Source organism: Pristis pectinata, chromosome 2 (assembly GCF_009764475.1).
Source record: "Pristis pectinata isolate sPriPec2 chromosome 2, sPriPec2.1.pri, whole genome shotgun sequence".
NCBI lineage: Eukaryota > Metazoa > Chordata > Chondrichthyes > Rhinopristiformes > Pristidae > Pristis > Pristis pectinata.
In genome coordinates this window covers 43,153,018-43,177,982 of record NC_067406.1, presented here as the reverse complement: position 1 = coordinate 43,177,982, position 24,965 = coordinate 43,153,018, and the positions used below count along the sequence as shown (strand labels likewise).

The window sequence follows — 24,965 nt, the reverse complement described above, 5'->3', positions numbered from 1 at the left end:
CACTGAGTAAACCCAATATCTTTACACTCACCAAAGGATCAGTGGCTGGCAGACAGACATGAGAACAATGAGGTGCAAGAAATGAGTGGGCTATGAAAAGCCAGAAGAGTGTAAAGCTTACTGTTAAGTGGGAATTAGTTTGATAGTTATGGAAATCTGCTGCAACTAGATCTGCTGCTCAGGTCAACACTATCTATATTTTTTAACAAACAATCTGCTGGAGGAACTCAGTGGGCTGAGCAGTATTTCTGTGGGGAATGGATTTGTCCACATTTCGGGTCAGAGAGTCATACAATCATAGAGTCTTACAGCTCAGAAACAGGTCTTCCGGCCTAACTGGTCCATGCTGACCAAGCTAGTCCCATTTGCCCATGTTTGAGCTATGTCCCTCTAAACCTTTCCTATCCATGTACCTATACAAACGTCTTTTAAATGCTGTTAATATACCTGCTTCAAGCACTTCCTCTGGCAGCTTATTCCATATATAGACCACTGTCTGGGTGAAAAAGTTGTCCCTCATGTTCCTATTAAATCTCACCTTAAACCTATGCCCTTTAGTTCTTCATTCCCCAACCCTGAGCAAAGGACTATGTGCATTCGCCCTATCAATGTCCCTCATGATTTTATGCACCTCTACAAGATCACCCCTCATTTTCCTACGCTCCAATGAATAAAGGCCTAGCCTGCTCAACCTCTCTCTATAACTCAGTCCCTTGAGTCCTGGTTACCTCCTCATAGATCTTTTCTGTACTCTTTCCAGTTTAATGGCATCTTTCCTGTAGCAGGGCAACCAAAACTGAACACAGTACTCCAAATGTGGCCTCACCAATGTCCTGTGCAACTGCAACATACAGTAACAGCCCAACTTCTATACTCAATGCCCTGACTGATGCAGGCCAGCTTGCCAGAAGCCTTCTTCACCACTGTGCTACCAGTGACGCCACTTTCAGGGAACCATATACTTGTACTCCTAGGTCTCTCTGTTCTACAACATTCCCCAGGGCCTTACCATTCATTGTGGAAGTCCTACACCAGGACCTGAGATGACACAACCCACTTCAACCCAAAATATCCATAATTTCTTTCCTCCCACAGATCCTGCTCAACCCGCTGAGTTCCTCCAGCAGATTGTATGTTACTCCAGATTCCAGCATCTGCAGTCTCTTGTGTCTCTATATCTTTTAAGTTGGACAAAAGGAGAGAGTGGGATGTGGCACACTCCTGAGTTGAGAGCGTCAAATGTGACATGTGGGTTTTCCTGGCTGTTATTGGGTAACACTAGTTATTGGGAAATTGCATCTCATGAGCAAAGGTTCTTTGTACTTTAGCCGTTCAAAGGGCTATAGTAGTGAAGTGCATGTGATTCTGCATTAACAATGAGTAGGGTAGTGTAGTGTAGATATCTGTGTAAGGTATCAGGTGGGGACCGTGTATCTGTTGGGGAGGACATAGGACTCTCTTGGAGGAATTTATCCAATTTTGTCCCTACCTGCACTCAGTAATCATCAATGGCTCCAAGCAGAATTTTGCATGTGACTGTGACACCACCTCAGCAAACAGCTTAACAGGCAGACAAAACCAAATGAGGATCATACATGAGTATCTTGCCTCAGTGAGACAGGACATTACCTTTTTCTAGCAATGTTAAGACTGTTGTGGTAAAGTAGGTAGATAAAATTAATGTGATTCAATGGTTATGAAGACAATTCATTTGTGTGCTCTGGGGCATGGAAAGCACCATAAGGCATCTCTGCAGCTAAAGATATCTCCAGACATAATGATTCTTTGTGGATTGTCTCTCATTGTCCACTATAACTTCCTCGGAAGATCTGGGGAAACCAAAGCACATGAGCATTTATTACATTTCTGCAGTTTCTACTGACATTTGATGATAGGCCAATGATCTGAAATGTCAACAAAGTTTGTCCTTCTACAGACATTGCCAACATTCCAGTTCCAGCATTATCTGTATTTGTTTCAGATTTCTTCCATCTAAAATATTTTGTACTTTTTATCAATCTCGGATATATTGTTTGATCAAATTCTTAGAGTCTAATTGGTGTGAAAAATTGAAATGCAATGAGAATAATTGGGAACCAGTAATGATAACTCAGACTCAACTTAAGAATAGAAAAGAATAATAATTAATGCTGGGCAGAAATAGACTGACACAGTGAGATAAGAAGAAAAATAACCCATTATTAACAGCAAATAAGCTCATGAAAAGGGCAATGGGAAACTTAACTTTTAAGATGGGGAGTGTATGAACCATATCCCAAAAAGTAAAGGTATGCATGAAGTTACAGGGAATTCTATGGGTAAACAATGGGATTAAAAGTAAATTGAAACATTAAAAACAACCACGTGCCACAATTATTACTATTAAAACTTGCAAAAAAATACAAAATATTGTAATGTGGATAGAAACCTGCTTAATGGATCAGAAACTAAGGGGGAGAAATTTATTCTCAGTCATGGGTGTTCCACATGTGCATAAATATAAGCCCATGGTTGTACTCAATTCTGCACATTCAGCCTTTCCTCCATAAAAAAGGCATGTTAGGAATGTTTTACTTGCTTGGATGAGTGCAGTTCTAATAATACTCAAGGTGCTTGTCACCATCCAGGACAAAGCAACTTACTTGATTTCCACACCATCCTCCATCTTATTTTCTTCCTTCTATCTTTAGGTATAACTCACCAGGGCCTGACATCCAAATCCTGACATCCAAAACCTTCACCGCAATGCAATTAGAAATGAGATCCCCCACTCTGATAAGAGTTTGATGAAGCTTTTTGTAATACATCCACAGTGCCCTGCTTGAGATCAGTTACACCAACATAGGCCAACCTATTTATTGGCTTGAATTTTGCAGTAAGTGTTAAAACTCTGAACCATATAATACTTACAGACTTCAAGAGAATTACTTTTATGCATTTTTGCAGAGATAAATTAATGCTTCTTTTACTACCATGTTATTATTTTACTGAATAAACCCAAATAAATTTACAGAACTCCTCTGCACCATTGTCCAAATATTCCAAAGTATTTCATAGAAGGCCACTCAGGATTAATGTAAATGGTGATATTACTCCTGACAAGTTCACATAGTATGGCAGCAATTATATAACAGAGAATTAAGAGCAGAGAATCTATTATTATTCCCCATGTTGAAATCAAATTTCTATGTATGATTACATCTTAAAATACACAATTCACGAACTGTTTGTCCAAAGAAACAATGATATATATCTGAAAATTGATCACTAGTAGCATCTCAATCTGAGTTTGTTACTATCTAACAAAAGAATTCTTAGCATGTTGGAATTTAATATATAATTTATGTCCGAACATTAATTGATTTTTCATAGATTTAGCCATAATTAGTTTTGCTAGTTATAGCCTTAAATACCACTGGCAGCAAAAACATTATTGGTATAAACTGGTATAAAGAATAAGTCAATGATGGCCTCACTTCACAGGTTATGAGGAAAGACAGACTTATGATATTCAAGTTGATAAGAATGCTGATTTGCTTGCTGATAATGATCTTATTTCTCGATTTTAAAATGTTCATTTCCTTGCTAAACAACTGCAAATTACAGCAATAGTAGCTGCAACACTATGTACTTAAGCATTTTGTTAAGTATAGAGACTCTGCAACACTTCGGAAGATTTGCTGTAAATATACTGGTGTAAATCATGGTCAGACTTCATGGGGTGTGCAGCAGGCTTTCATCATTCTCAGTGTGTGTGCATTATCATGCTCTAAATTGTATGAAATCCTTCTTTCCATTATGCCTTTTAAGAGACAACAGTAATCTTGTTGGACAGCAATTTGACAATGAATTCACTGATAATGAAGGATCATTTATAGCTGTTGAACAGATATTACCCTGGCAAAAATCAAGTGATTTAACCAGAGTATTACTGAGTCAGAGAAAAGCAGTTACATTTGACACACTCTCAAAATGATCTTTCTTGGGTTACCACAAATATGTCCCAGTTACACCAGGCATTTGTTGAAGCTCCAACAAACTTGTAAAATGCCAGTCTTGACAAAAGGGATATGGGGCTGTCTAAGCAGACCATGGATAATAGTCTTGTCAATCTGTGAACATTCAAATATGCACTGATGTACCAAGACTGTACAATATATTGACATTTGGTTAAAATGTACAGATGATCTCTCCAAACAGTCTGACATCGTATTGATGCAAAATCAACAATTCTTGCGCTTGGATTAGCCATCCAAAGCTCCACTGAATTATCTTAAAATCTTACCACAATAGTTTTTTTTCCATTTTGCCTTAAATCAAAATACTCCTCTCCCTCTTAAGCATCATTTTGAGGATCACCTTCTAATTGTTGGGATCTCCCTGATTACTCTGTGGTCTCATTTCATTAACAATTTTCATTTTCATTCTTCCTTCCAGAGTGGCTAACATCACATTTTTTTAACATCATATTCCATCTGCCAACTTCTTGCCCACTCATTTCACCTATTGATGTAATTTTGCAGGTTCTGTGTGTCTTCCTCACAACCTGCTAACCCATCCATCTTAGCAAATTTGGCTCCAGTACATATGGCCGTTTCATTCAAGTCATAGATATAGATGGTCAAAGTTTGGTGTATAATTACTTACAAAGGCATAAACAGAAAAGGATAGGCAAAATGTAGTTATGCAATAATATATGCTAATAAGTTGTACCTCTAGTAATCTATTCCCACTACAGAGTAGACATTAATATTATATTATGCTGTTTTATTGTTAGCTTTTATCTTTCCACCTAATGCTTATGCCTCAGACAAAATTACTACTGTGTACTGGCTTTGTTTTTCATATGCACCATTTAGTCATTATACGTTGTCACTTCAGATTTCAATAGCTTAAATTACAGCAAGGCACGTATCATTTGACACACTATTAATATTTTATTTTTCTGCAATATTTCTCTAGATGAGGTGGAAGATATTTATTTTTCTCATGAAGAAAAACAGATGCTGGAAATCTGAAATAAGAACAGAAAATGCCAAATGTACAGAGCAGGTCAGGCAGCAACTGTGGAGAGTTAAAATTTCAAGTCAACAGCTCCTAATCAGAACTGATGTTTTAAGTCGCAGGAAGGGGGAGGAGTGGCGGGAGCAGATCGAATGTGGTGACAGTGTGCAAACTAAAATTGTCCAGCTGACACAACACTTTTGGTGCCATCTAATTAATAGGTGAGTGAGGGCAGTTAGAAAAGAATAAAAACAAAAAAAAATGCTGGATATTATTTCTCACGTATTTGTTTTCCAGTTTCAAGAACATAAAAAACAGCATTAGGTATAGTCGGTCCCTTAAACCTGCTCCGTTGCTCAAAAAGATCTAGGCACATTCAGTACTGACCTCACAACCACTTCCCCACACTTGCCCCATACCCCTTAACTTCTTTTTACTTGAAGCATCCTTCATTCTTTGCCTTGAATATATTCATTGACTCCGCATGCACAGTTCTCTGGTGTAGAGAATACCAAAGATTCACAACCCTTTGAACAAAGAAATTCCTTAGTTCCATCTGAAATAGTTAACCTGTTATTCTGAAACTATGCTCCTTAGTTTTTGATACCCCCAATGGGGAAACATCCTCTCAGCAGCAACCCTGTTATTCCCTCTAAGGATCTTATTTGTTTCAATAATGTCACAACTAATTTTTCTAAACTCCAGTAAGTAGAGAGCCAACTTTCTCAATCGATCCTCATAGCAGGAATCAACCAAGTGAATCTCTGCCTACAAAACAATCACATCCCTCCTTAAATATGGAAATCAAAACTGTGTGCATTACGCCATGTGCAGACTCACTTGTAAAGTTGCATTTCACTTCTCAACTCTATTTACTCCATATCTCTTGCAAAGAATGCCAGAATTCTGTTACTCTTCCTGATTACTGTACCTGCATGCTAATATTTTGCATTTCATACACTGGGAGCACAACCCCCACCCCACCCCTCCACCTACCTCATCAATGACTTTGTAGTCTCACTTTGTTTAAATAATAATTTGCATTTTTATTCTTCCTTCCAAAGTGGATAACTTCACAGTTTACCACATTATACTCCATCTGCCAACTCCTTGCACACTCAATACGCTCATCCATACCCTTATTGAATGCCTCTAAAATTCCAAACACTCTATATCTACTGGTTCCCCTTTACTTCCACTGTTTGTTACATCCTCAAACAACTCCAGCAAATTTGTCAAACACATCTTCCATTTCACTAAACCATATTTACTCTACTCGATTGTCTTATGATTTTCTAAAGGTTCAGCTATTGGTAAATTGATAAATTGGTTTATTATTGTCACATGAATTGAGGTACAGTGAAAAACTTGTCTTGCATACCATTCATACAGATCAATTCATTACAACAGTGCATTGAGGTATCAAGTAAAAAACAATAAGAGTGCAGAATAAAGTGCTAAAGTTACAGAGAAAGTGCAGTGTGGGTAGACAATAAGGTGCAAGGCCCATAATGAGGTAGATTATGAGGTCAAGAGTCCACCTTATTGTACTGTGGAACCATTCAAAAGTATATAACAGTGGGATAAAAGCTCTCCTTGGGCCTGCTGATACGTGCTTTCAGACTTTTGTATCTTCTACCCGATGGGAGGGGGGAGAAGGGAGAATGTCTGGGGTGGGTGGGGTCTTTGATAATGCTGGCTGCTTTACAGAGGCAGCAAGAAGTAGAGACAGAGTCCATGGAGGGGAGGCTGTTTTCTGTGATGTGCTAAGCTGTGTCCACAACTCTCTGCAGCTTCTTGCAGCTTCGGGTAGAGCAGTTGCCATACCAAGCCATGATGCATCTGGATAGGATGCGTTCTATGATGTATCGATAAAAATTGTTAAGGGTTGATAGGGATATGACAAATTTCTTTAGCCTCCTGAGGAAGGAGAAGCACTGGTGAGCTTTCTTGGCCATGGCATCAATGTGTTTGGCCCAGGACAGGCTATTGGTGATGTTCACTCCTAGGAACTTAAAGTTCTCAACCCTCTGAACCTCAGCACTATTGATGTAGACAGGAGCATGTGCACAACCCCCCTTCCTGAAGTTAATGACTAGTTCTTTTGTTTACTGACATTGAGGGAAAGGTTGTTGTCATGACATCATGTCACTAAGCTCTCTATCTCCCTCCTGTACTCCAACTCATCGTTATTTGAGATACGGCCCACTATAGTGGTGTCATCTACAAAGTTGAAGATGGAGTTAGAGAAGAATCTGGTCATGCAGTTGTGAGTGTAAAGGGAGTAGAGTAGGGGGCTGAGGACGTAGCCTTGTGACCAGCGTTGAGGATAATCATGGCAGAGGTGTTGCTGCCCATCTTTACTGATTGCGGTCTATTGGGCAGGAAGGATCCAGTTGCAAAGGCAGGTGTTGAGTCCCAGGTCTAGGTGTTTGGAGATGAGTTTGCTTGGAATTATAAGACATAGGAGCAGTATTAGGCCATTCAGCCCATTGATCCGCCATTCAATCATGGCTGATTTATTTTTCCCTCTCAACCCCATTCTCCTGCCTTCTCCCCATAACTTTTGATGCCCTTACTGATCAAGAACCTATCCACCTTCGCTTTAAATATACCCAATGACTTGGCCTCCACAGCCGTCTGTGGCAATGAATTCCACAGATTAACCACACTCCGGATAAAGAAATTTCTCCTCATCTTAGTTCTCAAGGAACGTCCTTTTATTCTGAGGCTGTGCCCTTTGGTCCTAGACACCCCCACTACTGGAAGCATCCTCTCCACATCCACTGTATCCAGGCCTTTCAATATTTGGTAGGTTTCAATGAGGTCCCCCCTCATTCTTCAGTGACTACAGGCCCAGAGCCATCAAACACTCCTCATACGTTAACCCTTTCACCCCCAAGATCATTCTCGTAAACCTCCTCTGGACCTGCCCCAATGCCAGCACATCCTGCCTTAGATATGAGGCCCAAAACTGCTCACAATGCTCCAAATATGGTATGACCAATGCCTTATAAAGCCTCAGCATTACATCCTTGCTTCTATATTCTAGTCCTCTCGAAATGAACGCTAACACTGTATTTGCCTTCCTTACTACTGACTCGACCTGCAAGTTAACCTTTAGGGAATCCTGCATTGGGACTCCCAAGTCACTTTGCACCTCCGATTTCTGAGTTCTCTCCCCATTTAGAAAATAGCCTGTGTCTTTAGTCTGTCTACCAATGTGCATGCACCACACACTTCCCTACGCTGTATTCCATCTGCCACTTCTTTGTCCATTCTCTCAACCTGTCCAAGTCCTTCTGCAAACTCCCTGCTTCCTCAACACTACCTGCCCCTCCACCTATCTTTGTACCATTCGTAAACTTGGCCACAAAGCCATCAATTCTGTCATCCAGATCGTTAACATACAACGTGCAGAACACCACTAGTCCCCCTGCAGAACACCACTAGTGACCGGCAGCCAACCAGAAAACCTGTAGAAGCTCCTGCTCTCTATTTTTATATTATTTGCTAGTTCATTCTTCCTCTATCTCCTCCCGCTTTATAATTTTCTTCGTCATCTGTTCCTGGTTTCTGAATATTTCCAGTAGTCTGGCCAACCACTTACCACTGCAACATTGTACGCCTTTTCTTTCCACTTTCTACCATCCATAACTTCCTTAGTTTGCCACAGATGGTCCATCCCTCTTGTAGAGACTTTCCTCCTCAGCAGAATATACATTTGGTGAAACTTATGAAATTTCTTCTTAAGTATCTGCCATTGTTGATTTATCTTCTTACCTTTTTTAATCTATTTTTCCAGTCCACTTTGGCTAACTCTGTCCTCATACCGATGTAATCATTTTCATTTAAATTTAGGACACTTGGTTCAGACCCGTTTCTCTCACTCAAACTGAACATGAAATTCTACTGAGCTATGGTCACTCTTCCTAGAGGATCCTTTAGTGTGAGATCAATAATTAGTCCTGCCTTTTTACACAATATCAGATAAAAATATCCTGATCCCTGTTTGGTTCCTTAATATCAATAAACTCATCTTCAAGGCTATTTATGTCAATTTTATTTGTCCAATTTATATGATAATTAAAGCTGCCCATGTTAAGTGTGTCCAGGATGGATTCCTGACGTAGTATGTTGACAGGCAGACGAGAGGGAATGCCATATTAGATCTAGTTTTAGGTAATGAACCAGGTCAGGTGACAGATCTATCGGTGGGTGAGCATTTGGGGGACAGTGACCATTGCTCCATAACCTTTAGAATTGTCATGGACTGAGATAGGAGCAAAGAGGACAGGAAGATATTTAATTGGGGGAAGGCGAAGGAGAACTTGGGAGTGTAAATTGGGGTGACATTTTTGAAGGGAAATGTACTATGGCGATGTGGTCGATGTTCAGGGATCTTTTGCAGGATGTTAGGGATGAATTTGTCCCGGTGAGGCAGAGAAGGAATGGTAGGGTGAAGGAACCATGGGTGACGAGAGAGGTGGAACAACTAGTTAGGAAGAAGAGGGCAGCATACATAAGGTGTAAGCAGCAAGGATCGGACAGGGCTCGTGAGGAATATAGAGTAGCAAAGAAGGAGCTTAAGAAAGGGCTGAGGAGAGCGAGAAGGGGACATGAAAAGGCTTTGGCGAGTAGGGTTAAGGAGAATCCCAAGGCTTTTTTTCTCGTATGTAAAGAGCAGAAGGATGGCTAGGGTAAAGGTAGGTCCGATTAAAGACAAAGGTGGGAGGATGTGCCTGGAAGCTGTGGAAGTGGGTGAGGTTCTCAATGAATACGTCTCTTCAGTATTCACCAAGGAGAGGGGTGTTGATGATGCTGAGAACAGTGCAAGTGAGGGTAATGTTCTAGAGTATGTAGATATTAAGAGAGAGGATGTGTTGGAGTTGTTAGAAAATATTAGGACAGAAAAGTCCCCGGGGCCTGACAGAATATTCCCCAGGCTGCTTCGTGAGGCGAGGGAGGAGATTGCTGAACTGTTGGTTAGGATCTTTGAGTCCTCGTTATCAGCGGGGATGGTACTGGAGGATTGGAGGGTGGTGAATGTTGTCCCCTTATTCAAAAAAGGTAGTAGGGATAGTCCAGGGAATTACAGACCAGTGAGCCTTACATCTGTGGTGGGTAAGCTGTTGGAAAGGATTCTAAGAGAAAGGATCCGTGAGCATTTGGAGAAACATGGACTGATTAGGGACAGCCAGCATGGCTTTGTGAAGGGGAGATCTTGCCTCACAAGCCTGATAGGGTTCTTTGAGGAGGTGACCAGGAAGATTGATGAGGGTAGTGCAGTGGATGTGGTCTACATGGATTTTAGTAAGGCGTTTGACAAGGTTCTGCATGGTAGGCTTCTTCAGAAAGTCAGAGGCCAAGGGATCTGGGGAAGCTTGGCCATGTGGATTCAAAATTGGCTTGCCTGTAGAAAGCAGAGGGTTGTGGTGGAGGGAGTGCATTCGGATTGGAGGGCTGTGACTAGTGGTGTCCCACAGGGATCGGTTCTGGGACCTCTACCTTTTGTGATATTTATTAACGACTTAGATGAGGGGGTGGAAGGCTCGGTTAGCAAGTTTGCAGATGACACAAAGATTGGTGGTGTTGTGGGTAGTGTGGAGGGCTGTAGAAGCTTACAGAGGGATATTGATAGGATGCAGAGCTGGGCTGAGAAGTGGCAGATGGAGTTCAATCCAGAGAATTGTGAGGTAGTACACTTGGGAAGGACAAACTCCAAGGCAGAGTACAAGGTAACTGGCAGGATTCTGGGTAGTGTAGAGGAGCAGAGGGACCTGGGGGGTTCATATCCACAGATCACTGAAAGTTGCCTCGCAGGTGGATAGGGTAGTTAAGAAAGCTTATGGGATGTTAGCTTTCATAAGTCATGGGATCGAGTTTACGAGCTGCAGAGTGATGATGCAGCTTTACAAAACTCTGGTTAGGCCACACTTAGAGTACTGTGTGAAGTACTGGTCACCTCATTACAGGAAGAATGTGGAGGCGTTGGAAAGGGTGCAGAGGAGATTTACCAGGATGCTGCCTGGACTAGAGAGGCTAAAGGAGCTGGGGCTGTTCTCATTGGAGAGAAGGAGGATGAGGGGAGACATGATAGAGGTATACAAGATATTGAGAGGAATAGATAGAGTGGACAGCCAGCGCCTCTTACCCAGGGCGCTAGTGCTCAAAACAAGAGGACATGGTTTTAAGGTATTGGGTGGGAAGTTCAAGGGTGATGTCAGAGGGAGGTATTTCACCCAGAGAGTGGTTGGGGCATGGAATGCGCTGCCTGGGGTGGTGGTGGAGGCTGATACGTTGGACAAGTTCAAGAGATTGTTAGATAAGCACATGGAGGAACTTAAGTTAGAGGGATATGTGGGAGGAAGGGGTTAGATAGTCTTAGGTGTGGTTTGAAGGGTGGCACAACATGGTGGGCTGAAGGGCCTGTATTGTGCCGTATGGTTCTATGGTTCTATTATTGCAGTACCTTCTTTTAAGCCTTGTGTAGTTGCTCAGTAATTCTCTGTCTTACAATACAAGCTCTGCTAGTGGTCGATATACCAGTAGTGACTTCTAGCCCTCACTATTTCTTAACTCCACCCAAACTGAATCCTCTGCGTGAGCTTCTAAGTCAATATCTTTCCTCACCACTCTAGTGATCTCATCATTTATTAACAATCCTACACTTTCTGCCTATCCTTCCAAAATGTCAAATACCACTGAATATTCATTTCCTAGCCTTGGGAACTCGTATTGCAACCACATGTCTATAATGGTCATCAGATCATACCCATCTATTTCCATTTGTGCTGGAACTCATCTATCTTGTTGCCAATGCTGCATATATTATGACAAAGATCTTATAGTTTTAACTTATTGTTCTTCCATTTGTGAGCTCGTCTTTGAATCAAGTTTCTTAAGGTGAACTCATCCTCTTCATGCTCTTTATAATTAAAAAGCTTTCTGAAATCTTCAAACCCACACATTGCATCAATGTGATTCATATATTATTATCAAGGTTGATGATTTGTGCCAGTTGCTGCAATATTCATCATTGTTCCATGCATAAAAAATCATCTAAACATGACAAAATAATCCAGAACAACATTAAACATTGTGCAATTTATAGAGTATTAGTTGCATGTACAGGGAGCATCAATGTATGGAATTTGCTTCCACGTGCTTTAAAGTGATGTGTGCATTCCTTTTACGAAGTATTCAAATTGTTCACTGTAAATCAGCTCCCATTGCAGAAATTTTCTCAACTATTGGAAATTAAATATTGATCTATGTATGGATTGTAACTTGATTTGATTGTACCACTTACTTATTTGGAATATGCTGTATATCTAAAATAGCTTTCACATTCTTGCCTGCTACAGAAATATCTTGATTTACTAACTAACTGTTAGGAAATGCTTGTTCTGATATGTTATTCCACCAGACAATGGGGTTCAAAGGCACTTATTAACATTCACAGGAATTAAAGGTACAATGAAAATTATCATGACAATTACACACACATAATGATAATTGTTACTACTAATAATTACACAAACACTTTTTGTCACATTTAACATAATGTGAATTAACAGGGAAGTCACACACAGTTCTCAAATTTAAAGAGAGCATGGCCAAACAATGTTGAATTTTTAAATATCTTTTCTAACATCCAAATTTTTACGTATTCCCTTCATTCTGTCTGTGCAAGAATCCACAGATTATCATGGATACCTCAAAATTAATCAATCATTTAATGATTTTTAGTTATGACACAAAGGACTCCCATCCACCTTATCTTTATTTACACTCCCTAATTTCCCAGATTTATAGCAAGTGCCTTTTCAAGGCTGGAGCTAACTGAGGCTGTTAGTGACCTCTAGATAACAACTAGAACAGTGTCTGACTGGAATCACCTTTAATGACATTGCCAAAAGAAACTCATTTAAAATCTAAGGTAAATATGAGGAATTTACTCATTTCCTCTGATGGCCATTTTGTTATTTTCAGCCAAAATGCTCCAATAATATAGTGATAATTAGATAGTTAATATGCCTGTGTTATTTTGTTAACAATTACGTAAACATTAGGTAAATCTTAAAACTTTAAAGGATTTGCATTTTTTTTGATTTACCTTATTGGAAATGTGGGGAGAATAATTAAATGGAGATCACTATCATCATTTTATGGTTTTTATTTTGTTTGTGCCTTCTTAGGATTTGAGCAACATCAGCAATACTTGCATTTATTTCCCAACTCTAATTGCCCTTGAGAAGGTGGAGAGCGCTATCTCCAGGAATCACTGTACTGAGTGTGATGAAGGTATTTCTGCAATGTCATTAGATAGGGACTTCCAGTGTTTTGGCCCAGCAGCAATGTAGAAACAACATTGCAAGTCCAGATCAGGATGGTGCAAGTCTTGAAAGGGAATTTGGGACAAGGCTAACATATCTGCTGCCTTTGTCCATGAGGTGTTGGAGCTGGTTTGTTTGGGAAGTGCTTCTGAGAAGTGCATCCTGAAGTGATCGTGGACTCTGCAGTGGTGGAGGGCTGTTCAAATATCCTTGTGTATCTTACTTTTTTGAAATGATTTTTGAAAATGTTTGTATTTTCTGGTCTTTATTCTAGATCAGTGGTGACACAATGGCAAAACTAGAAAAGCTAATGCCTCACAGCTCCAGCAACCTGGGTTCAATGAGTCTGTGTGGAGTTTGCAAGTTCTCCCCATGACAGTGTTGATTTTCTCCTGGTCCTCCAACTTTCTCCAACATCCCAACGGCGTGAGGTCAAGATGTCAGCAGATTAATTGGCCAGTGTAAAATGCTGATGGTGTATAAGTGAGTGGTAGAAAGTGGGGGGGGGGGGGCAGGGGTTGATGGAAATGTGGGTAGAATAAAATGGAATTAGTGTTGGATTAGTGCAAAATGGGTGCGCGGTGGTCAGCGTGCTCTGTGCCTCTATAATCCCATGTGATTCATGGTTTGTCTCTGTCTGGCTTGCCTCAGTAAGCAGTGAGCCACTTACACATATTAGTCCCCTACTCACACTTATCTGGAGCAAGTCCTGAAGCCAACTTCTGATTAATGAAGTAAATTGCCTTCTCATTGTTAACAGAATGTGGTGATCCCAGAAATGGCTTGAAAGCTGGAAACCTGGAATTATTGTCAAAGTTGTCAAAGAGGTAACATTCAAATATATTGAAAAATATTCAGAATCAATTAAAATTAATCATATCATGAAATTAAAGATATTATGTTTCTAGATTTTTAAAGGTTGAAATACTTACTACATTAGAAAACATTAATAATAGTTAGCTCAGGTAGGTCACGTGGTCAGCATGGACAAGTTGGGCCCAATGGCCTGTTTCTGTGTTGTATAACTCTATGACTCTCAAAGTACAAAAATATGTTTGAGTTGATAATGAATACATTTGTTAATATATTGATGCAAGTAAATGTAAATTGCCAGAAACTTACTTGTCTTCTTCCCAGATATTCCTCTCCATTGAACCGAATTAAGTCACTGAATATGTGCTCAGCCCATCCTGTTGTATACGTAGCACCCAGAGTTCCCAATGTAACTAATGGAAAATTGCATGAAATTGGTGCTCAACCACTGGTCTCCATGAGGAGGCCAACACTGGAGCAAAATCAAGGAAAAAGCAATAAGGATGGCTTGGAAATTTCAAGTGATGTGGTGGTGTCAATGAAACCAGTTCAAACTGGCCCTCTTCTTGGAAGAGATGCGTTACATTGTTCTTGATCAACACCAGTCCAACTTTGATTGAAAGAAGACACAAGAGACTGCAGATGCTGGAATCCGGAGAATCAACCAATCTGCTGGAGGAACTCAGCAGGCCAAGCGGCATCCGTGGAAGGAAAGGAATTGTCGACGTTTTGGGTCAAAACCCTGCATCAGCACTGACAGTCGAGTGGAGAGGCCTCTCCACCTTCTGTCCTGATGCAGGGTTTCGACCTGCAACGTCGACAATTGCTTTCCTTCCACAGATGCCGCCTGACCCGCTGAGTTCCTCCAGCAGATTGTTTGTTGTTTAATTGAAAGGAGTCTGAAAGGATTTTAAAAAATGATACTATTTCGTAAGCCAAATAAGAGACCATCGTGTCACATTTAAACCATGAGAGTGCCCATGTCAATGTATTACTGGGCTAATATTTGGAACGCCAGGAGTACAACAGCATTTTCATTTATCGTGGCATGGCACTAAAATGAGATTGCCAGTGGCAAGGATTTAATTGATAGTTTATTTCAACCATAAAATGATGCTGAACATGTTAGAGACTTTGTTCATGGGCGCAAACACTTCTGAAACGAGAGTTATCACTTTGATTGCAGCATTGTAGCAAATAATATGATGGTAATAAATTATCACCAGAAACGAAATGATCTCCTTAATCACTTATTCAGCATTTCAGTGCAAACAATATCAGCCAAAATTTCACAAAATGCGTTTCATACAAAGTTAATTAGTCATCCAGATTGTAGTATTGAACGTATTACGCCATCATTTCCAACATCACTGTACCAAATTATGAACATATCACCAGGGACCTCATTGGCCATCAGCTGCCAGAAACAGGACTAAGTGTGAGAGATACGCCCGGGCAAAAGGAAACATATACGTGTATAAACAAGAAAACGAACAGAAACATGGGAGTTCATTTCACTCACCTACGGTCGATAATTTCCTCATTCCCTTGGGAATAGTAGTGCATCCATCTCCAAATAAAAGCGCCCTTCTATTCCTGTGAGTAGTTATACTCTGTAACATAATTCCGCGATACGGAGGATGTTAGGGGACATGAAAAAATCTCGCGCAGTGTCGAAATGATCCAAATTAGAATCTCCTCACAATTTGTAAATAAACTTGACCAGTAACTTTTAATAATTGCTGCAAATCCCTTTGTGTCCTGGGTCTGCTACACAGTCAAGTGTTGTGCAATTTTCTTATAATATTTTAAATATCGTGCAGGAAAATGTGCTTGCATTGTTATATTTATTGTTTTCGTATACTTTATGTGAATAGTTACAATTCTATTTTTATATGTTTCTTCCGACGCACCTAAGCAGTAATTCTGGAACTAATTCTGGAGTTTCGCAGTAATCTATTACTGGGCATTGACTGGGCATTGAGATTACACTTGTCCCTGACGTCATGCATCTCCGTGACTTCACCACTAAGACATTATCCGTTGATAAAATATAGTTAATTCCGCGGAGGTGCCTTAAAAAATGAATTCTGTTTCATTTGTTCATTATCTCTAAATTAATAGGGACAGAACTTCACATCCTTTATTTTACAAGTACCGAAAATGAAAGGATTTATAAGTTTCCTTCTTTTTGTAATATTAATTCAAAGTAATATATGACTGGGTTTAATTCTGAATTGTACTGCTTGAGCATTCCATAAAAAGTAAAAAAAAGCTGGAAATCAGAGTTCGTGTTAACTCAGATATCTGGTCGATAGAGCATGTGAAATATTTTAAGAACCCTTAAGAGGGAAGCATAACATACTGCAGTACTGAAGTTAGACGTGCGTAATAGAGGTCTCGCCTTGTCGGCTCTGACTGAATGAAATATCGCAGCGTCAATGCAATATCTGACTCATTGCATGACTTTAACCAGCAGATGGTGTGTGTTCGCCTTCTTACGAGGAAATATCAATAATTATTGCCCATCCTTAATTCCCTGATCAAGTGCAAAATACTAAATTGATGCCGTTATGAAAGTGGAGCAGGAGTGCGGTGGTTACGCCCCTTTGGGATATTCGATAATGTGCCGGGTCTGTCCGAAGTGCATGCAGCGTCAATTAATCGTTTCATAGCTCCCCTTCCAAAAAAAAACTTTTAACCATGACAGAACTAAAATCAGATCTGAAGTGCTTTGATGGCACTGCATTATTTGCTCAGAAGATAAAAGTGCAGCAGACAGCCAGTCCGTTTGTGCAGAGATCGAGCTCCCACGTTTAGCGAGTGTGAGGCAGCAGCCAGTGTAGCTGGCGTGAGTCAGCCTCTCCCGGTTAGCCACCCACCCACCCACCACTCTGCTGTTCTTGCTGGCCAGGAGAAAGCGAACGACGCAAAAAAAAAGCGGTCCCTCCCATGACTGTCCTCTGAGCTGATCCCACTCAGACTGCAGCCGTTTAACGTAACTGATGGTAGGAATTTAAATACCTTCGGGACCAAAAGAGCTCAACTCGGGCAGGGCTTCGTCAGAAAGACGTCATCCAGCCAACCACGTCCACAGTGTTTGCGACTCCTCAGACCTGCAGCAGCCGGAGCCGGAGCTTCAGCTCATCTCCCGCACAGTATAACCCCCCCACTCCACCACCAACCTTTCTCCCCCATCTCGTCTGCCCCAGGAAACATTTTTTTTCAAGATTGTAATTAATAAACTGAGCCATTGGACCAGAAGAGGAGGAAATCTGTGCGCTGCGTTCTTCATCACCAGGGATAGAGCAAGGATCGACATGGCTCCGATTGTGGAGATCGGGGCTAGCCTTGGTAAGCTTATCCCTCGGGCGGATCTTTACAGATAAGCTTTCTCTCTCCAGATATGTGGCTATCACATCCTGTGACTGTGTTGTTTCTCGTACAGTGTGGCCACCTTTGGGTGTATTTTTTTTCTGGTCTGGTGGCGGTTACAGCATTCCTCCTGCTCCGGCTTAGTGAAGACTGTCTGAGCCGGAGCAAGAGATATGCTGTGACCACCACTAAAGTAAAAATAAACACCCAAAGGTGGCAACACTGCACAGGAAACAGTACAGTCGCAGATGCACTTTGTCCATTAAAGGAATGGCAATATTCCGATTGTAACGTTTATTCGGGATTCTTGCACCTCATTGTAAACCTGAATCCGCAGGTTTCAGCTAATCTGTGTTTCAATTACCTGTTTCAGTTTCTCTCATTTTCCTCTGCCCCTTGTTCCCTGGAAGTTTTTATTTGTTTGACTCTCGTTGCTCTGTTTCCGGATCGCCCTTCACTTTACTCGATCTCACTTGCTCGTTTTGCCCACTTAAAAAAAAATCTGCATCTTTGTGAAAGTAGGATGGGTTGGTTTAGGTTTGAGGAAGGGAGCGCTAATTGGAGTCTGGCTAATCGGATCCATACGGATTCGTCTTGTTAATTAGACATTAACCAGAGCTGCCGCTGTTTATCAGTTATAATGATAAGACAATGTGGTGAGATGACATTGATTTAAATAATCTCGTCTATAGTTCCTTCCCGAATAGACATTTTAATTAAAATGCTGCGAATTTCAATTTAGCTCAAAAACACTCTCAACAACTAATATTCTGCATCGGGTATGCAAGTTTATTCAATTTGAGTTCTTGGGCTGCAGTCTGAAAAGTCACATCCAAATCAGGAATATCTGACGGGTGCAGGCTTAATAATATTACAATTGAAGTTTATAACTGTTTCTTTAATTATAATTGATTAATACTCTGATTGAACATGTATTTTTCTCTCTAGATGGTGTCCCCGCTCTTATAGGGATAGCCAGTGCGTTTGCCCTGATAGTTACGATGTCCATGTTTGCATGGATCTGCTGTCAACGTAAGTCTTCAAAAGCGAATAAAACCCCTCCATATAAATTCGTTCACATGCTGAAGGGAGTCGACATTTACCCCGAGAATCTTAGCAACAAAAAGAAATTCGGAGCCGATGACAAATCGGATCCTAAAGACAAGGAGTCTTCAAAAAACAAACTGCCAAAGAACTCGCTCCACTTGGACCTGGAGAGCCGCGATCAGAATGGAAATTTCACCAAAACTCCCGGCAAAGTCCGGAGCTCCCCAGAAATCGAGAGCGTCCACCCCAAGACCTTCTCGGAAGGCGAGAAAGACAGTATATCATCCGAGACCTCCATCTCGGACAAGTCCTTAGCACCTTCTGAAGAGGAAAACAGTGAACCCAAGCTGGGATCCTTGATGTTCTCCTTAAAGTATAACTTCGACAAGAAGGCGTTGCTTGTGAACATTATCGAGGCTCACGGTCTGCCAGCCATGGACGAGCAGTCGATGACGTCTGATCCTTACATTAAAATGTCAATCTTGCCTGACAAAAAGCATCGAGTGAAAACTCGCGTCCTCAGGAAAACCCTGGACCCAGCTTTTGACGAAACGTTCACCTTTTACGGTATCCCCTACAGCCAAGTGCAGGACCTGTCTCTTCACTTCCTAGTGCTGAGTTTTGACCGGTTTTCGAGAGACGATGTCATTGGCGAGGTGCTGGTGCCAATGGCAGGAATCAATCTCTCGGAAGGCAAAGTGCAGATGAACAGGGACATCACCAGGAGAAACTGCCGGGTAAATGTTTGAAGTGACCTCTTGTAGGGTGGAGGGGTGCGTTCTGCTCTTGCTGCCATTCGAGATGCGATGTGCGCTTTGCAGGGTTTTATTGAAAAAGATAGTTCATCAGTTATTGATGGAGATAAGGGAGAGGTTTGGTTAGCCCCGGAGGCAGACGTCTGGTGTACAGGAAGACTGGATTTTTTTAAAGGATTAACATGAAAACCGAACCGAGACAAATCGCATAAATCAGAGTTGGGCTTTATTTAAATCTAATTTTGTAAACGATTATAGGCAGATAATATGTAATCGTTTGTGATATAGAAGTATAATATATTTGATTTAATAAAAATAAGATGACTCCTATTTCCTATGCAGCATTCTAATTAGAGTAGTTTCAATAAAAGTCTTATTGTAAACATGACCCTTAATTAAATGTTGATCAATATCTGTCCCAAGACCCGAACCGAAGATTTGCTGTCCGATGATTTGGATCTTTACTTAACAATCTAGGAAGGAATAATAATACAGAATTCACGGTATAAAACCTGACTGTTGAAGCAAGCTGGTCCATGCCGCCCTCTGTCCTGCAGCCTAGACTCCCGCCTTCACCTAATCCCTTATTTCTTTGACAGAATTCGTCTGCCTCAGACTAAGTGCCATATCAACATTACAGTATCAGTAGTACGCCTGAGGAATGACACTTTCTGTATTGGACACTAAAAAGAACAATTATTTAAGAGAGATTCGTATTGTATAGCATATATCAAATAACACTAATATCACTCAATAAAATATATGCAGCAAAAATTGTCTAGCTTTAGCATAAAGCAACAATTACAAAGTAGCCTGCTGATAATTACCTCTTTAATTTTCTAAATGGAGATATTTTCCAAAAGAGAGGTATTCTAATAGTGGGTAATAAGGTATCAAGGCCAGTGTTGGATAATCTTTTTGTCCCCTGTAAGGTGCCATGACAAAGAGCAGTGAGGAGATCTACTGTGCAGTGATAACAGCATGTTTCTGAAAGTCTGTTCATGTGTCTTCTTTTGTTCATTCACAGAAATCAGTGGGTCGTGGAGAATTATTAGTGTCCCTTTGCTATCAATCTACCACCAACACCCTGACTGTTGTTGTACTAAAAGCTCGCCATCTGCCGAAAAATGATGTGTCTGGATTATCAGGTAATTATCCAAATAGGGTTACCAGCAATAGTACAGCTGGAGCTAAGAAAAATCAGACCCATTAATCAGTCTAACCCTACATCCATGCATCTGAGTATCTATCCTCATATGTATTTATTATCTTTGATTAAATACAAAGCTTTTCACAGAATGCACACATATGCAAAGAATGTTTTATATATGTGAATGGAATATTTATTTTATAATTTTAGTTTTACAATGCATAGCCTATTATAAGACAGTTTAATTACATGCAGTTGCACAGTCTTGCTTATGGAAGACATTGAATGTAAAAGAAAATTCTGGAATTATTCATCAGGCAACATCTGTGAAACAGATTCAATGTTTCAAGTTGATGAGCAGTTTTGATGAGATTTCTCTCTTTGCAGATGCTGCATGACCTGTTGGGTATTTCCAGCATTTTATGATTTAATTGTGATTACTTGCAAGTAATTGCAATTCAAATCTTCTGTAATTACAACATATATTCAAATGAAAGGGTGAAAAGTATAATTTGAAAAGTTAAAACAACTGTATTCTCTTGTTTTTATTTTGCCAGCTGCTGACCCTTATGTGAAAGTCAACTTGTACCATGATAAGAAACGAATATCAAAGAAAAAGACCCATGTTAAGAAGTGCACTCTAAATCCAGTCTTTAATGAGCTCTTTGTCTTTGACATTCCATGTGAGGGGATTGAAAACATCAGCGTCGAGTTTCTGGTCATCGATTTTGATAGAATGATGAAGAATGAAATCATTGGGCGCCTAGTGCTGGGAACATCAGTAGAAGGGACTGTAGGAGAGCATTGGAGGGAGATCTGTGAGCACCCAAGGCGACAAATTGCCAAATGGCATTGCCTGAGTGATGGTTAGCATCCAAATGGAGGGTTGGACTTTATTGTTTGATAGGCAAAGAACAAGCTGTGCATTAACCAACCCAAAGCCTTTCTGAAGAATTTTCAATTTATACTTAATATACATAATTTGTACATCAGATTGTGGTAAATATTGTGATCTGTACTGTATAAGATGAAGTGGCATTGCTCTCTTGTTTGCTAACAATTTTAAGAAATTCAAGGTAGCTAGTAGAATGGGTAGGCATGTATGTCCGCATTTTGTGTGGCTGTTCACATTAGGGAGTTTGTTTCTGGGGATTAAACTTTTAGGATGTAAGTTTGAAAGGAGTATTTAGAATTTGCAGATACCTTTTGCAGTGGAAACCGGTAACACTTTCAGTGAACTGAAGATATTTGAAGTAAAGCCATTCTAATGTTTGTAGCTCAAGAAGCTGAAAATGAAGCAGATTATGTGTTGCCTTAATGTTCAAATATATTGGAGGGGAAGAGTCCAGGTGGCACAATGGCTTTGTTGCTTTTCAAACTTACCTAAACTGGTGAAGTGAAACTCTTCTCTAATGGCTAATGTCAAAAGTTTTATGTAAGAGGAATCAATTTCCAGTCACCAATGACCCAATATACAAAACACCACCAATTTGACGATAGTTGAAATCAAGTTATCATTGTCATTCAAAAAGACCACAGGTGTAGATGGATATATTATTCATGTGGCCAATGATTAAAAAAAACTCATTTTTGCAGTTCTTTCCTAAGGTTGAAATAAAAGTAGTGTGGAGTGAAATTTTCAGTAAGTTGAAATGCATTTGACCTAGCATTGCTTGATATCAGTGCTCCATACCTAACATCAAATGTGTTCCATTTATAGCTCTAAACTCTCTCCCTGCAAGAAGCACAGTATTTACCAAAAAAAAACACTTGTTGTTAATAAATTGAGATGTCTTGAATAACTGACAACATGAAGAATGGCAAATCATACTGAGAGAATTTATATTATAGTCACATCCATTTTCAGACCTTTGGAGCTTTTAAATGCACTAGCATTTATACACTTTGATACTTTGTTCTGGGCATATATGTAAATAGTGCCATCTACATAGCAGCTGTAACTGGGGTCCAATCGCATACTAACACCATAATATTATTCATTTAATTGCAAAATCTTTTTCTTCGCTATTTCTTGATGCCATAGAAATAAACAATTTGGGAAAAAAAGTGATTAAAAATAGATGCAGATTAAACTCACTAAATTATTCAATGTACAAAGGAAAAATAATGTTTTTTTTTCCTGCCTTTGCCAAAGCTTCATAGCACTGCAGAATGAAGTAAGTACACAGTGAAGAGTCGTGGCATATGTTAGATATCCTAAGGGGGCTGACCTGAAGACCCATGAGGACAAAACTGAAGGAAAGATGGTCAGCACCATAGTCAGGATATATTTATTTCCCACTACATTTCATACATTTTATTTTCATCAAACATTTTTGTTTACATCCCAGTTTTAAAAGGAAACTATATCAATGTTGGAGTGGTTTTAATTACATCATAATGTTTCTCCATGGATTGAATTGTGACAAATCCTCTCCAATATTTTTTCCAGATAATGTCGTTATATTTGATGTAAGTGAGGTTTTAAGTTCAGAGCAAATTCATTTGAAAGGTAGGCCGCTGAAAGAAAGGAATAACTTAGTTTTGCCTACCCTTTATAGCTTCAGGTTGAACATGTTGTCATAAATATGATCTCATTTTGTTCCAGTCAGAAACTACAGTATATAGTCATCCAGCTTGTGTAAATCATGTGTAAATGCTTTGTGAACCATGCATTTATTATGCACGTTGCTTTAAACTAATCTCGGTGACAGGTGTAGGAGAGCTTGTAATATATTTAATGATTAAGTGTACTATTGATGCAACCCTAAAAGATGCAGGAACAGAATGTGACTTAAAAATCATTAGTTTCTATAAAGTAAACTAGACAGAATGTGAAAAAAGTGATTATAGCTTTCAGAATGCTATTTGATCTCGAATGTCAATGCATTTAGTGAATTGGATTTTTTTTCTGTCACTGATCCTTATAGTTCCAGGAAAAATCATTGCTTGAAACATTAATGAGCACTCAGTACCATTATTGATCTCTTCACTTTAAATCTTAATGGATCAAATTTTGAGTTACCATATGTTGCCATTTATGTTTACTATATATGGCTTCCATCCTATTGTTATGTTTAGCATTGTATGTTTGTCTTTTTTTAAAAAAAAGAAAAAAGGTCTCCAAATATCTTTAAGCTGCTTTTGGGCACGCACACTGCCAGAGACCAAATTTCTTATCTTTTGATGGACAGATCAAACCAGGCTCACTTTGGGGATTAGGAATACTTTGTGAAAAGGTGACCTGTAGGGTAACATTATATGCATTTTGTAGAACAAACGTAGAGGGAAATGTTAGATAAAATATACTTTTGTAGTATAGGAGTAAGTGGTTGTGTTTACAATTGTTCAGATGAACATTTTAGCACAGATGAATTTGGCTTGGCAAGATTTGAATTGATCAAACTGAATCTGAGGCAATGCATAAAGAAATGTTACCATGTTCCAGCCATCTGGAACTATATCATGATATGCTGAAGACCTTGTGCTAGCATGCCTATTCATTACTATGCAGGATGGGATTTAAAGTCTCACCACATGGGAAAAGATAAGTCTGCCTGAAGCCGCATCAGTAATCATAAGTTCTATTGGTATTTGTGCAATTTAAGGGATTTCTGTTATTTTTGTAGTTTCTCCTCTTTTAATTTAATGCACCAGGATAGAATGTAATCAAGCTAGAACATTAAATCGAAATTGTTGTTCGTTGTCAAATAAAGTCAATTTTCTTCAAATGACACAGATCTATGAACAAATGCACAATTTTGGCAAAATATACATATATATATATATATTCAGAGCAGTAATGTGCTGGTAAATCTTCAATCAACATATCAAAGAACTTATGAACTCAGCAAAATCATAGAACAACCACTTTTGAACAACTAGTTAGAGTAACTGCAAATTTGTCTTACAGTTTTGGAACTGTTAACATATCTGTAAGATGTGTGTACAATTTGTTTTAATTTGATTTCACTTTCCAGAAGTACATTAAGTACTTTTACCCCAATGAATTAGAAATTTTTCACATCACCAAATTTTCAGTTTACATTGTTCAAAGCATTGCAATTGCAGTTGTAATTTTTGTAAAATAGTTTTGAATAATTCTGAAAGATGTAACTGTGTGTGGTTTGAAATGCTGATGTGCCGCAAATTACTTACTCAAAAACTCCAGCATTAAATGGTGACAAAATTATATATAACTATGCGGTGTAAATCTGTATACGTAATATGTTTTGTATGTTGCATTACAACGTGTTTACAATCAATTAAAAGAATGCGCACATTCACATATTGTGGTAGTAATGTAAATTACTGGCGACAATTGTATTTAATACTTTGTGCTGTTGATGTAAGATTATGGTGCACAAGTTTTTTTTCAATCTAAACTTTAAAACAATTTGAGAAAATGTTGCCATTCTGCTGCGGTCTTGTGCCCCTGTGTTTTGTGTGTGTTAAAAAAGAATAAAGCACTATAGAAATTGA

General features: G+C 39.5%; 1 protein-coding gene and 1 long non-coding RNA gene across 2 annotated transcripts in view; one reads left to right on the top strand and one right to left on the bottom strand.

The window, feature by feature from the left end:
* Positions 1-17,194, bottom strand: part of LOC127567374 (uncharacterized) — a 24,218-nt gene extending 7,024 nt beyond the window's left edge. Inside the window, exons 1-2 of the long non-coding RNA XR_007955867.1 lie at positions 17,181-17,194; positions 15,679-15,769 (exon numbers count right to left, since the gene is read on the bottom strand). This is a non-coding gene — a long non-coding RNA (uncharacterized LOC127567374). The remainder of the gene's footprint in view (positions 1-15,678; positions 15,770-17,180) is intronic.
* LOC127567372 (synaptotagmin-4-like) lies at positions 16,774-24,965 on the top strand. Its single transcript, XM_052010221.1, has 4 exons — positions 16,774-17,510; positions 18,480-19,315; positions 20,361-20,481; positions 21,041-24,965. Exons 1-4 carry the CDS (start codon positions 17,477-17,479, stop codon positions 21,352-21,354), a joined length of 1,305 nt encoding a protein of 434 aa, XP_051866181.1. The 5' UTR covers positions 16,774-17,476; the 3' UTR covers positions 21,355-24,965.

Bases quoted from the DNA above. Each gene is read 5' to 3' on its own strand.
- LOC127567372 (XM_052010221.1), top strand. From the start codon at position 17,477: ATGGCTCCGATTGTGGAGATCGGGGCTAGCCTTG. The intron at 19,316-20,360 runs GTAAATGTTTGA...GTTCATTCACAG, and splicing joins TCACCAGGAGAAACTGCCGG to AAATCAGTGGGTCGTGGAGA. The intron at 20,482-21,040 runs GTAATTATCCAA...TTATTTTGCCAG, and splicing joins TGATGTGTCTGGATTATCAG to CTGCTGACCCTTATGTGAAA.